Genomic DNA, 15993 nt, shown 5'->3' on the forward strand with positions numbered 1-15993 from the left:
TAAAATGTTTCTCTTAATAATAATCTTTTATTTAAATAAAATAATAGTTTTTCTAATATTTCTAAGCAGCATTTGCTTCTATTGCTTGTAATTTGGACATTTTCTGCATACATTTAACAGCGGCTTGATGAATGCTCTTTTCTAATGAATCTGTAAATACAATTTTTAAACATCTTAAATACAGTTTAATTTCACTAATCCGGCACTTCGTAGATCGGCACGTCCAATAAGCCATCCTCCGCCCCCTATACCTCTGCGCTTTGGTCGCTACATCGTCGACTAGCAGTCTAACTTACTTTTTCAAGACAGAATAGTATATAGTTAAAAAAGTCAAATAAAAGCAAACACAAGACACTAGATTTGAAAAATAAAATTTACATTACCTATGACTTTTTCACTATAATCCAGTAATCCGGACATGCCAATAATCCGGCTACCTCCGGTTTTTAATAGTACCGAATTAATTTGATTATACTGTACTTAGAAATAGGTACAAAGATTGCTGTATGAAGTATGGTATATTTTAAAGCAACCGTGACGTTTTCCACGGCAAAAACAAGTAAAAAAAAAAATTTTTTTAAGAGTGAGAATGTTAACAATATGGTTCTATAAAGTTGGTTCAACAATGAAAACTCACGCTAATAAAATTAAAAAAAAAACATTTTAATTAATGTTACTTACAAATCTTATGTTGTCCCTTTATAGGGAAACGAAGTCGCAGACTGATTGGATTGGAACATATGAACACATATGGACTGTCACTCTCCCCCTCTGGATACCTGAAGTAGATTTAAGACTGTATTTTAACCTTATTCATAACACGAATCCATTTTATAGCTAAAGAAATTAATTCACAACCCACACGATAAACACAATGAAAGAGTCATTAATGTTTAATAACAATAAAGGTTGCTAAAGTCTTAAATATTATTTGCAAAGATTTTGTTACTTTTTCATTGCTGCATAAAAAAAACCTGTAGAATTTTTTAAAATTTAGTTTTATAGTTTGTACTTACAATTTCTCGTACTCCTCTTGGGGTAAACAGTCATCTACATGTACACACCCGAGCAGACATCCAGTCGGGTAGAATGTAGGGAACTTGATTTGTTTATCTGAAAAAACAACAATAAGGAAAGCTATTATTAATTGCTATACTGTATTAAAAAGATTTTTAAAATGGTAATAAGTCTAATAAAAATACAAAAAAATACACCCATAAAATGTTATATGACGACAAAAAACTAAATCCTTTCCTATAAAATACCATTTATAAGTAAAAATCCTTTTTGATTGTATTAGTATTTAAGATGTACAAATATGTGTGCCCATGCAGCGTCAAACAAAAATTTATAATCTCTGCCTACCCCTCGGCATTACGGGTGTGAATATCTTTAAGCACCTGGATATAGCACCCTGTATTGGTTCTCGATGGCTCTGATGACCTCCTGGTCGGGCGGCTTAGCGGTCGCCGCGATCCACAGCCGCCCGCGGTGATGTGTGTACCACGTACGACCCTCGTGACTAACAAAACATATTGTTAAAAAAAAATAAAAAGTAGCCTATGACATGCCCTCCTGAATCAGCTAGCTTCCCATCCAAGTTCCATCAAGATCGGTCCATCCGTTCCGGAGATTACCCGGAACAAACAAACCCTTGGTAATAGACATTCAGACAGACAAAAAAAATGTGTTTTTCTACTATAACTCACAGTTTGATCCCCTCAACGAGGAGCGATGCCCAGGGCTGGTGCATGGAAAGGCAGCGGCCTGTATCGCTCATCTCCTGCAGCTCGGCATCCTGAACTCGGCCCCCCTGCCCCAGCAACTGCCCAGGACCGCCCCTGACTGCACTGGAATAGCCCCCGCCCCCGCTCTCCACTGACTCGTCAAACTAAGCATAAATATCACCTTTTTTTAACACAGAATATAGAACATCATGTATATTGTACTTTTAAACACCATGTAAATATATTTTACATTTTACAACACCCTGTATAATTACCTGTAAAAGCGGCGCATTGACCCCGGGGGCAACGTCTCTGTCCGTATTAGTGAACAAACCCTGAGCAAGAAGGTGAGCGCCGGAGCCCCCGCTAGCAGCGCCCCCACTCGTCATCTGACGCACTTTCTCCTCATCTACTTCGTAGTCTATGGTATTATCTTCTATCACTTGACGACCTGGAAACAAAGAAACCGTTATGTTTAAACATCAAACATAGACATACACCATATTTCGATTGACTACCTTATTTTTAAGACTCAGATATGTCTTCTAAGGGCAGATTTTAGTGCTAATTTAGTATAAAAATATTCAAGACGAGACTTTAACTATTAAATAAAGGTAAAGACTAACTGTGAGTGGGATCGTGGTCAAGCCCTAGCTTATTCAATATAAAACAGAATGTAGCAGTTACAATATTTCTCACAATAATAACATCCGTATTACCAGCAAAGTCAAAGGTCATCTTCTTAGTAAGTCTAGAAGCATGCTTCTTGTCATGTAATGACTGTTGGTATTTGGTCAGCTTGTCGCGCTCCGCCGCACTCAGCCACACACTGGATGCGCTGAAGTAGTCGCTGTCGTCGTCTGTCACGCGAGTACGACGCTCGCTATAATCCATAGACAATTTATTTATAGTGTTGCCAATAGTGTCAAGAGGAAATGAACGAAGGAAACTAAGAGCCAAATTATGTAATATAAGCTAAAAAGATTTGTGTGTTTCCAATAATTACTTGTTACATCCTATCATACTGGATGTTTGGTTGAAGGTATTTCCTGAAAGGCTTAACTGATCTCCCTGAAATTTGGCATAGATGTAGGACATAGCCTGGAAGAACCCATAGGCTACTAATTAAGTTTTTTTTTTTAAATACAGAGCAGACGGAGTCGAGGGTGACTGCTAGTAAGCCATTAAGTACAGTAAAATGAAATTAACTAGTAGATATTAAGAACTTATTAAGTCAATGTTGCCAGCATTCAATTAATGATGGTATTAAAAATAATAAGAAACAAACATTTACCTAGTACGATCATACTCTAGCAATCTATTCCGGTGTGATACAGCCGCCTCCCAACCTTTAGGTCTGTTCCTCTCCATTAAAGATTCCACAAGTTTAGCACTTGCTTTTGTCTTAGCATTGATCTCTTTCTGCTCTTCAGGTGTGCACACCTGAATAAAAGAAGAAATATTGTGAGTACCAAAAAGTTTTATAAATTATTATGAAAAACCCACTACAGCTGTGAATTTCAAATGATATGCCACATGTATATGAACACTGTTACTATCTCGATTTTTTCAAAGAGAATGAGAGAGGTGGCTATATTGTCATAAAGTAAGTTTAGTTTAGATTATATTAGTTAAGTTAGTGGAGATACACCATTCGAAATATAGGGGTTAGGTGAAGATTGATTAGTAGCCCGAATCCAGACAACTGGCCCAATGGGAAACAATCAATGGATTCAATCTGCCCAATGGGCTTCTACTTCAACAAGTGTTGTAGCAGTTTTATTACTAATGTAAATACTTACAAGATTTCCACAGAACAGACAAGGGCCTGATCCCTCCTGTTTGCAGACAACTCTGCCACACTGCAGGCAGTTGTTAATCAACTCATGTTTGGATGCTTGACAGTCACAATGGTGCCTCCCTATTATTGTTTAATTTTAAATTAGTGTTATAAGACTATGCTCATAAAAATTGCATTATCCAATTGTTGACAAAGTCAATAAAATTAAAAAAAGAGGTTATAAAAATGTGTCAACATAAATTCATTTGGCCACACTATTTAAAGTAAATGGAACCTTAAGATTATTTTTCTTATGCAGTTTAGAATATATTTTATTTCATAGTGTGGTCTCTCGAAATAGTATACTACTACTAGAAAACAGACACTTTTAATCTGTGATCATTCTGTTTATCTTTAAATAATTACCTTACCTTTAAGTAAAACAACTTGTGCATTCTTTCCCTCTTGTGAATACAAGTTGACATATTTAGTCTTCTTTTTAGCTTTATTCTCTGCTTCAGGGACCTGTGTCACTTGCGGTGGTGGATCTACAGCACTTAAGAAGTCTTGTTGTTTATTTTTTGAAATCTTTTTCTTTTGCGGCCTTGATATTGTATTACCTGATATTATATTGAATAATTTAAAAACGCTGTACAATTTATTGTTAATTCTAGTATTAAACATGCATAGTTACTCAAAATATATTATATCATACCCCTATTGGGAAACTTCTTTTTACAAAGTTCTAGGAAAAATGACTTGTGTTGAGAATTGTCGAAATCCAAAAGTGTTTTCATATATTCGTTTAGGTCATTTTCGTTTTCAATAGAATTAATATAGCTGAAAATATGAAAAATAATACATAAATATAGAAAAAAATGTACTTAAAACACTATTTAAAAGTTATTCACTTGATTAGATCTTCAGGAATTTGAAAATCTAAAATTCTTGATAAACCTTCTTTAATCCACTGATCCATTACGAGGTAATTTGCAAAAAGAAGGCAAAACACAAATTGCAAAAAGTTAACACAAAATGTTTCTCAATGTTTTGACAATTTTGTGAACTAAATATTGACATTGACAGAAGTGACAACAGACAAGTTTTATCCAAATGTCATTGTACAAAAAGCGTAAATACTATCCCTAAAAATGGCATTAATATTTTGATGCTTATCTGGTCCTTGTGTATTGTTTTATAACCTGTAGGTCCAGAACTGTCAAATATGTCAAAATGAACTTTCCAATTCAATGTCTGTAACAATTTGTAAATAAATATTAATTCTTATAAATAACATTTATATCATTCCATATCGTATAAATAATGGCTCATATACAATTTGTGGATGAATTAGTACGAGAATACTTACTTTTTCGTGGTTTTACATCAACTGTTAAAGCATTTGATAACGATTTGAAGGCTGATAAAGACAAAGGATTTAGAGTTGACAAAATTGTGGACCAAATAATACATTACGTTAATGTTTCCGACCTCGCTGGGCTTAAGGAATATTGGTCGCACCTAGACAGCTTAGTATTTTCAAAATTAGAGGTACATGTGCAACCGGGTAAGTTGACGAAATGTCGTATGATTTTGTTTACATTTGTGCAAGTAAATTATTTTATAACAATTTTATATTGCAGCTGTACGTAAAATAGAATATAGCCTGTATAAAATGTACTTAGTAACTGCAGCACAGAGCACTGGAGGTGTGAGAAATGAAAAAGTATCAGAATTTTTGTCAAAAATGCTCTCAGAATTGCAAGGTCAAAATGAGTGGAAAGAATGGTTTAGTAAGTAATTGTTCAATATTAAAAGTACCCTATTAAGTCAACTACAAAGCTACATAAAGCTGTTTTAAATTAAAAATTATAACAGTTTTTAAACTTTTGCATTTCATACCATGTCATATATTTTTAGTGTTGCCGTATATTCAAAAACCAGAAGAAAACCCATCATTCAGCTTATACTTCACAAGAGCTTGGCAGGACAGTGTACTTGTGTCACTGCATAATCTGTTGGCTACAGTATTCCAATGCATGCCACAACCAACACTCACCAGTTATGAAAATGATGCAACATTGGTGAAGAAATTACAAGATGAAATTACAGCACTCAGAGGCAAGGTGATATAAGGTTTATTCAGATATATTTTCTTTACAATCATAAATTACAAACATCTACAACACCAGAAAAACTATTGCAACCATGTAGATAATGTCTTAAAGCCTATTTTTTCCACTATATGAGTACCAATGCTGTCAGAATAAGAATGGAGTCATCCTGTCAACTTTAATTTTCTTAAAATGTAATGATAATACTTCCAGACGCAGCAACAGGCCATAGACAAGACATCACCCATAGGCCATCAGTCCCGCTTAGCTCAGTATTCTGATAGACTGAGTGGGCCTATGCCACTAGTTGACGACTTCTGTGCTGTCCCAGCAGAACAACTAGACAGTGGCCTACGAGAAGCACGAGGGTTACGAGGTCTTCTCCGACAAATGGGTGGAAGTCCAGTTATGGGACGAAAAACACCGAGATCCCAAAGTCAGAATTGATCTTGGGGTATTTTTTATATTACGAACATTGTGAAGTTTTGTGATTTGAGAAGATTATTCAAAAGTTCTGCACAGTGTAATTCCAAAGTTGAAAAAGACGAGTTTGTAGAAATAATGTGATGTGTTGAGTGATCTATTCTTCTGTTAGTTTAATATTTCGTATATTTATCTAGAGATCTTACTCTGACATGTCCAAAAAAAATATTTATTTTATATTTTAAAAATCATTTTTTCTTTGTTAAACTAAATTGTACCCATGTTTTAAAATATTGACTTTATTATTATATTTTGACTTCTCTGCTCCCTACATATACTTTAATACTAAAATAAATTAGAATGTACAGTTCTGAAAATGACCTTAATGTATTCAAGTTTAAACCGTCCACATCAAATTGCATGGATTTTCCCAACCTCATAACAATTTTCTAAAACCAATAAGGATATAATAATATTGTGTGCATGTGCTTTAATAAGACTTACTTTTTGGTATATTATAGAATATCTTAAAACTATCTGATAATTCGTTATTGTAATAATAATAATTCACAATAAGTGAATAGACATAAAATTTAAGGTACCTTTAAACACATATTGTGAAGAAATGTGTGACGCAAAATTAATAATTCTTGCAATAAAAGTAGTTTTATAATATAGAAGAAAATGCTATTTCATGATATATAAGGTGGACTATAAAGATTAGTAATGTATGGATAATCTAAAGTACTTGAATAATCTTCTAAATTTATACATTCCGTCTAAACACGGGTATGCATATGAGACATCCATTTTATATTGTACAGGTGTTAAGAATTAATTTTGTTTAGTTTTTATGAATAAAATAATTTTTATTAAAGAAATTTCAGTCATTATTATGTGTTTACCCAAATGCGATTCTGTCCTTATTTTCCAGTTGAGTCACAATTTCAGGCTTATTTCTCGCCAAAAAATGCCCCTGAATTATTTTATAGGCTATGTATGAAAAAGGATTTATATCAACTTCTAGTTGGAATATAAAAATCCATGGTTTTTTTACAATGGCAACATTCTCAATAATCAATTTCATCAAAACTGTTTTTCAAAATTGTTGTGTAATATCAAAATGGGGTCTCCAGAAATTGCCGCTTTTTACGCGGACGCCTTGGTCAGGTCTGAACACAGAAATAGAGAATGGAACAAGAGAAATTTACTCAATGTTTTAGAAGCCAATAAAGAGAAACAAGTCCGCGAAGTAGATGCTTCTATAGCTTTGGCTAAGAAATATTTAGCGGTACGGCTTAAACATTCAAATAACGTTACTATGTGTTAAAAAAAGATTAGGTCCTTTAATACTAAATTCAATATGTAATAAAATTAGTTATTACTTCATGTCAAAGAGTATGAAAGTACATTCGCAGTTCCTTCACAAGAAATCTTTGTCTACCGTCAATTTTTAAATGATGTGGTTTGCATTTTCACTTGTTACGTGTTTTAGTTATTAGATGAACCTCGAATTTACGCAAAGCCAGTACCACCGCGCGAATTAGTTCAGTCTGAAGAATGTACCGAGATGAAATTTGTCGAACCTGAAGTTGTCAACTTACTGTACGGTAGCACAGAGAAAGGGTCAACGTACCGATATTTGAAACAAAGATATAAAAAATCACCAGAGGAAAAGTTAGTGCCGCTATAATTTTTAAGAACTAGTACTACACCTGTTCCTAAGTATGAACAAACATAAAATATCACAATTCTTTTCAGATAATATGCGCATAATCAGTACAAAGTTAGATTTATACAAAAGCAATTTTTTTAACTCAGATTTATTCAAAATTATTTAGTTCAAAAATATTACTTTTACTGACCATACATTCTTGATTCACTTTGGGAATCTCTGTTACGCGGATTCATGCACTTTTCATATTAAACATATTACGATTTTATTTTCAAGGTTCAATTACCGCGCGACAACGAGTTGTGACTACGGCTGGCAACAGAGCAAATCAAGATTACCCGCTAGAGACGTTAATAAGGGACGTTGTGCCTTACTGCGCGACACCTTCTATAGAAAGAATAACCTCGCGCCAGATCCACCACATTACTCTGAACCTATTGGGGGAGAATTCTCTATATGCAGTGTTTATTCATGCAGTAGTAATTAATTTCTTTTTATTCTAAAAAGCTAAACAACATTCTCTTATAAGCCATACAATTTTGTTATAAACATAAAATATCTTAATGCAATCTTAAGAGCTTTTTCATCATGTTCATACTTAAGGAAATTAAACAAAACTTTTGTAATTACATAAATAAAACGATACATACCAAAAAACATATATTTATAATTTTATTATTTACAATAGTTTAACTTTTATTTACATATTAACAACAGCAAATGTACCCCTCTCCGTAAGGCCGCATCTGACTGTCTCATAGGAAATTGATTAAATATTTAACAAAAAAGAGTGTATAACATCAAACATTGTCGAGAGGATTGAAAATAATAAGTGGTTGCTAAAAATATGTTCAAATAATCAATATTTTTTAGCAACCATAGCTATTAGGTTATATTTTTTATACATATTTGCTATTGTACAAAACATTACATCCTTCAACTTGTTTTTGACTAATATACACAGTTCAAGTTAATCTCGCCATTGTAACAGAAAGCATTTGTGGAACATTATTACTCATGTAAAGTAACAGAGAAATCCGATGGCGTCATCGCATTCAAATAAAATAAAAAATTTCGACTTGTTTCTCATGTAAGCATACAAGTCCTTTATTTGATATTTTCTATATTACCTACGTCAACAAACTTAGGTATCATGTTATTGCGGATGCATAGTACATATTTTTTATTTAGTCGCGGACACATGGACGTAGCCGCCGTGAAACGGAAGTCAGTTCTACTTTATTAAATACGAAAATAACATGAAAAATTTATTTTAAATGTACAGATACACAAGAGACACCGTCCACGGAAACTCCGTTGGGGTAAACATCTATAAGATATTATTTAACTATAATTAATTAACCATATGCAAACAACATTCATTCTCAAACTAAGAATTTAATAATAAATATAAGACGTCTTTGATCATTTTTGTAAGACATTTTTATATGTACAATTTTATCAGTCGACAGTGCATAGTGGAACTATGTACAAGAAACATATAATTTCATCTTCTCCTTTAATAAATCATTGTTTTATTAGATATCACCAACATCAAGGTTGAAGATAATTGAAAGTGTAAGATCAAAATATTAAATAGCAAAAGACAACCTAGGTAGACAGACTCCAGTATGCTTTGACTTTCATTAAGGTTACACAATCATCTTTATAACATAAATCAATTAGTAAATAATGCAATAGATGTTTGATTGTGACAAGCCTTAAATTTTTTATAAAAATAACAATAGGACAGTATTATTAAGGTAAATAATTTGACATATATCCATTATTTGCAAGAAAATTACAGTTAACACGTTTCTGATAAAGTAAAAAACTGGATACTTCTTTGAAAAATATTATCATCAACTGTATTTTTTTTTCCACTACTTTTAAACATAAAAGGGGCAGTTAGGGATGTCTATAATGAAGATTTTAGAGACATTAAGCACAACTTTTTACAAATTAAAATGAAATTGAGTTGTGGACAGTCAAATGGAGTGCTTAGGGCAAAGAGCTAACAATTGTTAAGTTAAAGACTAGTAAATAAAAAGAGATAAAAATCTTATAAAAATCAAAATTGATTGTTGATAAATTTAATTAAAAAATAAATAAGTATCTAATCATTACTTACACAGAGAATATTTTAGTTTTTTCTGCAATTAGTTTTATGCATGCTTATTGCATATTTGATATTATAAAAGTAATTGCCTTTAAAAGTTGATTTTATAAAAGACAGCAAAATAAATGTCTCCAAATGAAGATTTAAATTTAATAATTAGTGTGTGTGATTAAAATTTCACAGATTTCACCAAATTACAATATTTCTGAAGAAATTTGCTATATTGTAGTAGCAATATTCTATAGTAAAATTTGTTGTAAAATTTGTCTATAGTAATTGCCAAGTGTCATTTTGGAACAGCATAATTGGAAATATAGTCCATCAAAGCTATTAAAACTGGTTAAGTCAAACTAAATTATGACATCTCACCAGTTAAGGTGCCATTAAGCTGTCATAATTTATTTTGATTCATGGCCACCAGGTTAGATTGATGGTCTATTGTCTTATTAAGTGTATTCCAGTAACTTTGAACAGGTGGAGTCATTACAAGACACTCGCCAAGCTCAAAAATGTTAAAGTTTATATTCATAGAAAAACATCATCCTTTTGTATGTTAGACAAAAATTAATGGAATTTCAAGGTAAAGCATTGCAACATTATAGATCTATAATACTTGATACATTTTCGAGATCCCTTTCCAAACTGAAGACAATGTATTAATAGAATTAAATCATTTTTTACGAATATACACATATTCTATTACATTAAACACTTCATTACCTCAATAATTTTACATAGCAAAAGGAATATACACATTCAGTTGTGACATTAACACTCTGTATGTACTATAGGGGTTTACAACAACTCACATGACCCAGTCTCATCATAACTACACATTAACATGGGTCCACTACACTTCCGATGCTCTCCTGTTTGCTCTTATGGTGCATGTACTATAGAAGTAAAGAATTTTCTGATTGCACAATAATTTTCACTATCACTGACACTTGGGTGCATTGATTACTCCAATATTTCACTAACACAGGAGCACTATTAGTCCAATGGGTTTACCACAGCTGTATTACATCTCATCAGTTGAGTGTTGCCGCCACTAGGTTTGGTTACTTCAATGGATTAATCCATTGACATATGGGTGCACTGATTACTTTGAAATATCACTGACACTGACACAAGAGCACTGTTAGTCTGCAAAACGCATTGCCGCGTTACATCTCACCGGACCAGGACTCGGTGTCATGGGCAGGTGAGTGTTCCGGACACTATGTGGGGTTGGAGAGGGCGGCGGGCGGCGGCAGCGATGGCGGCAGGGCGGGCGGTGGGCCGCTCGTCCACTGCACCAGAACGTGCTGCGGCAGCTGCGTCGCCTGGAAGTGGTCCTTGAGCAGCGCTTGCGAGTAGTTGCAGTGCATCTGGTACGCCTCGTTCTCACGCTCAGTGTCGCCAGCCAGCCGATATAAGTCTGAAAAACATAATTAAAACAATATTTTACATTTGACTAGCAAATGCAAGCTTGATAGAAATTTACATTTTAATTTTGGTAAAGAATGAAAGACTAGCAGTTGCTTGTGACATTGTCCACACGGAGATAAAAACATATCCTTTGCTATCTGGGTATAATGAAGCTTTCCACAGTCAAAGAATTATTTAAATATTATTGAATAGGCTCTGGAACTACTGATCTGATTTTGGTATTATATTGTAAAGATGACGATTCAGTATAGATGAAGTGTACCTTTAAGTATAGCAGAAGCCCAGAGCTGCACATGGACATCAGGTATTTTGCTGGCGAGCTGCATTGCTGGGGTGACCATGTTCATGCTCTCACGCGAGTTGTTTATAGACAAGAAAATGTGACCGAGCAGAACGAGTGAGCATGACGTCAGACGGTTCAAGTCCTCAGCATTCGCCATCTTTAGAGTCTCACGAAGGTATCGTCTATAAAAAAATTGTAATTCCAATACCACTTATATTCAAACTTTATATTGTCTCTGATTTACAAAGAGTATGCTATCCTTCTGATAACAACTTTTGATACTAGTGTTTTAAAAATGGTAACTTACAGTTAAAACACACCTTGAAAGTCCAAATAATATCTATTTAAAAACTATATTTACTTACTTTGCCTCATTATATCTTGCTTGAAAGAACGCCTGCAGTCCCAGCACGTAGTACGAGGCCGCCCGAAGGCCATGCGCGTACGCAGGCAATGCCTCCGGTCGCACCTACAATACCAAAAACAATCCTCATAGAATATGTTAATACACAATACTTTTTACTTTTTTGTTTTGTCAATTATTTTACCTGTTCCATTAGCTGTGCCAAATCATTGTCCCTCCGACCTCGGAGGTATACAATAGCCAGGTTGAGTTTCGCAAACATCCATAAGTCCCTTTCTTGTGACATCTGAAAAAATAGATAAAATTCATCAGTCAAGTTTTGTTTCAATAATTTTACATTCGCTATTACATATTAATGAAATTACATACTGCCATCTCAAATAAATAAGTGAATAAAATTTTGCCTACTTGTATAGCGGTGTGGAACTGCGACTCTGCGGCCTCCATGCAGTTCATTGACATCGCGTACAAGCCCAGCAGACAGTGCAATTGCGGAGTGTGCGCCGCCGCGCTGCCCGCTGATTTACACAGAAAAAAAATTAATAAAAAAAAAGCAAAGAAAAGACAACAGAAAAAAATTCTTAACATATTAGATAAAATAATGTTAATTGGCAACCATAACACAATTTTTATATTAAGAAAACTTATCAAAGATTTTGATTGAGATTAAAACTCAACAACTAATTTACACTAAAGAGTTTCTTTCCTATATAGATCCTTCTTTAAAGATTACAAGAATGTTAGTGATGTACATACGTGTAGGTGCAACTGCTAGAAGATGTGCGGCGCGAGCTATCTCGTGCAGCGCATTAGCCTTGCCTCCGGTGACTAGCCGGCAGAGCGCAGAGTGCTCCACCAGAGCCATGCGCAACCGCCACGCCAGCACAGCACCGCTCCGAGCGCCCCCGCTCTTACCCTCCTCACAACCACTCGCTGCACAAAATAAATCAAAGCAATGTACACTAAATAATTCATAGTTATTTAGTTCCAGCCAAAAAAAAAGCTAGACCTACAATGTCAACAAGAAACAATTGTTAACTAAATACTCCTAATTCTTAACACCAAATAGTATAGTGTAAATTTTTCACACTTAATACACAAAATAACTGAGTATGGCAGTAATATTCACGCAGTTCAGCAAAAAATAACTAAATCAGTTTTAAACTACAGTAAATCAATATTATTAGTCCTAATCTTTTTTTCCAATTTGTTTAAACTTGTAACTTACATGTAAGCTTGTCAATCTGTGCAAGTGCCTTTTCAGTATACTTGTGCGCTTTATCCATGTACCCAGCCTGCGCGGAGTGCATCACTGTGACGAGGTACACCAGCACATATAACTGCTGCCGCGACATCCACACGAACGACTCACCGGCCGCGCTGCCGCAAACCGCTGTAACCCAAAGTTACAATGCTAAAATTTTAGAATAATTAATAAAATATAGACCAGTGATTCCCAGTGTCCATGACTCCTCGGTGTGTGTAAGGCCCAACTGGACATGCGGGATTACAGGAAATAAGATTAAAGATTTTAAAAGTAGTAGATAAAAATACAGATGAAAAGAAGTAAAATTAAAAATATCTATGAATAAAGTTTAGGACTGGCTGGTTTAGAGAGCTGTGATTCATTTTATATGATTTCACCCAAAAAAAAAACATGAAAGTAGTATTATACCTAAACTTCTAAATATGACAAGGATACATAAAATTATTGATGTATAAATAAATAAGCATTTGTTGTCACCATCATCATCTGGCCACGTTGGCGCCATGATGGTCTGGATGCTCTGCTGCAACTGCTTCAAGCATGGCTTCACACTCTTCACCTGGCCTGCCATTAGATAGTGGCACACCTAAAACATTTATAACATTTTTAATTGGAGCCCAAAGCCTTGTATGCATTCATAATTAAAAAAAAATTGTACAAGCTACTCCTGACTAATAACTACTCCAAGTGTCAGTACACTACAGTATAATCTCACTAATCAGGCACTATCAAAACCAGAGAGTGTCGGATTATTGAAATGTCTGGATTATAGTGAAAAAGTCATAGATAATGGAAATTTTATTATTCAAATCTAGTGTCTTGTGTTTGCTTTTATGTTGTATTTTTAACTATGAACTATTCTCTGTTGAAAATAAGTTTTGAGGTTAGACTGCTAGTAGACAATGCAGTGACTGAAACGCATAGGGACAGGAGCGAGAGATACATGGGTGGAAGACGCCGGATTAGTGAGATTATACTGTATGAGTTTCCTAATGATCTTAAAACCTTACTCTGCAGAAGATAGATAAATAGTTCTATACATCATATGCCCAAAAAATGAATAATAACTATGTGACCAGTACCTGTAAAACAAGGAAGAACACTTTGAGGTACTCCTTCTGATGTGGACTTCCCGTCCATGATTCCACAAGATGTCCAGCTTGATTCAACAATGGCAACACTTCTTGTATCTTTTTGTCTATTAACAACAACTGGAATGGCAATAAACATTACCATATTGCATTAATTATGTAACTTTACAGTATATACATATGGTGTTCTGCATTGCAGTAATGGTGAAATAACAAAATTGTTAAAATTACAATTTATTTGGCAATACATTCCAAAAAAAATTATGAATGTGGAAATCGGCAATAAACAACAATTAACTGTAAGCATAATTCTACTACCATTCAAAATTAACTATTATCTTATTATCAAAGTTAAATTATACTTAAAATCATACATACCATAACTCTACTTAATAAAAACAGTACTCTGGTATATGCTGCATTTGCAATCTGTGCATAATCCACCCCAACTGCCAACAGACTGCTTGCAACTTCATATTCCCGTTCTGTTGCATGGATTTGCTACAAATATAAAACTAAACATTAAAAAAACCTCTTAACATATCCTTATCTGTGATAAATTACATCACTAATGTATTTTATAGTTATTTTATTTGACATGAAAACATGCCTTACAATTATTTTTATTCAACTACAATTTTCTAGACTTTTAGTTTAAGGCATCATACAAATAACACTTTTTTTCTATAACTATGTACATTTTTTGAGAGAAAGCACTGTGATAAAAGCCCAACTCTCACTGAGGCAGGTAAGTATGTGAGACTATGAAAATAATATTTATTAATTAAAGGTTTGTATTATTTGTTGCTTAATCTTTATTCAGCAAACTAAGTAAAATTAATAGAAAGAAACTATTAAAGAAATGAGTTAGTGAAATTTACATTGTATAAACTTATGTTGTACATGTAAATATCCTAAAACCCTAATATATCAAAATATTCATACCGCAAGTTGAAAAATTAATCTGCAGTGCCAATACACGCTCTTTTGCGATAACTCAATGGCCTTCCTTAGAATTGGTTTTGAATGAGTTGGCTGGCCCTGCTGCTCAAATAACTCAGCAAGTACGCTCGCCGCCTCGAACTTTACATCATCAAACGCATTGATACTTTGTGATAGGAACCACTGCAACAAAAACACCAAATGACCCACTTCAACATTATTGTTTACATTCTAGAAGAAAGTTATCACCATAAGGAAATTGTAATTTGTATTCGATTAGAATATCAAAGCTAAGGAGCTATTATCAAAATTTTCTAGCACCTAAAAATACACAAAATTGTAAAAAAACGATTAAAAAAACTTACACTTTGCTCTAAATGCGTTCTCGCCAAGTCAATGTTTTTAGTGTGTGTCAAAAGAATATTTCCGAGTTGTAAGTGAGTTCTGGCCTCGACCCTTTGGGGTGGTTTAAAATTAAATACCGCTTGTAAACACTGTATACAACTTTTTATGTCAGGAGGATTTGATGTACGGAAATGTTCTGCTAAACCAAGTAAAGAAATATACCAAGCGTCCTGCGTTGACGCCATTTTGACATTTCTGCTTGGAGGGAACAGTGTTGACAACAAAACAGTTTCTCTGAATTGGCACAGAGTAAAAAATTACTAAACTTTTCCCAGACTTAAAACTACCAATTTTGGAAAAAAAGTTTTACTTGATAAAACCCTGATAACATTAAAAATATATATTATTTTATTTAGGTTATTATTACGCAAT

General features: G+C 33.8%; 4 protein-coding genes across 4 annotated transcripts; 2 read left to right on the forward strand and 2 right to left on the reverse strand.

The window, feature by feature from the left end:
* Nucleotides 1-30: 30 nt before the first annotated feature.
* LOC106114069 (activating signal cointegrator 1) lies at nt 31-4569 on the reverse strand. The gene is made up of 12 exons (XM_013307147.1): nt 4419-4569; nt 4223-4347; nt 3939-4127; nt 3530-3648; nt 3022-3170; nt 2447-2610; nt 2003-2178; nt 1710-1891; nt 1401-1522; nt 1017-1113; nt 682-779; nt 31-150 (listed from the first exon to the last, which is right to left on the reverse strand). Exons 1-12 carry the CDS (start codon nt 4484-4486, stop codon nt 62-64), a joined length of 1578 nt encoding a protein of 525 aa, XP_013162601.1. The 5' UTR covers nt 4487-4569; the 3' UTR covers nt 31-61.
* A 162-nt stretch (nt 4570-4731) lies between these two features.
* Nucleotides 4732-6585, forward strand: LOC106114075 (WD repeat-containing protein 91). Its single transcript, XM_013307157.1, has 4 exons — nt 4732-5074; nt 5151-5300; nt 5428-5633; nt 5835-6585. Exons 1-4 carry the CDS (start codon nt 4831-4833, stop codon nt 6066-6068), a joined length of 834 nt encoding a protein of 277 aa, XP_013162611.1. The 5' UTR covers nt 4732-4830; the 3' UTR covers nt 6069-6585.
* Nucleotides 6586-7137: 552 nt separating this feature from the next.
* LOC106114096 (uncharacterized) lies at nt 7138-8367 on the forward strand. The gene is made up of 3 exons (XM_013307183.1): nt 7138-7335; nt 7540-7721; nt 7996-8367. The coding sequence occupies exons 1-3, from the start codon at nt 7168-7170 to the stop codon at nt 8204-8206; spliced, it is 561 nt and encodes a 186-aa protein (XP_013162637.1). The 5' UTR covers nt 7138-7167; the 3' UTR covers nt 8207-8367.
* Nucleotides 8368-9924: 1557 nt separating this feature from the next.
* Mau2 (Mau2 sister chromatid cohesion factor) lies at nt 9925-15843 on the reverse strand. The gene is made up of 12 exons (XM_013307709.1): nt 15582-15843; nt 15220-15399; nt 14653-14775; nt 14266-14394; nt 13661-13769; nt 13145-13309; nt 12673-12849; nt 12325-12434; nt 12101-12202; nt 11918-12021; nt 11532-11734; nt 9925-11258 (listed from the first exon to the last, which is right to left on the reverse strand). The coding sequence occupies exons 1-12, from the start codon at nt 15804-15806 to the stop codon at nt 11059-11061; spliced, it is 1827 nt and encodes a 608-aa protein (XP_013163163.1). The 5' UTR covers nt 15807-15843; the 3' UTR covers nt 9925-11058.
* Between the last annotated feature and the right edge of the window lie 150 nt (nt 15844-15993).

Source organism: Papilio xuthus, unplaced genomic scaffold (assembly GCF_000836235.2).
Source record: "Papilio xuthus unplaced genomic scaffold, Pxut_1.1 DF828142.1, whole genome shotgun sequence".
Classification (NCBI taxonomy): domain Eukaryota; kingdom Metazoa; phylum Arthropoda; class Insecta; order Lepidoptera; family Papilionidae; genus Papilio; species Papilio xuthus.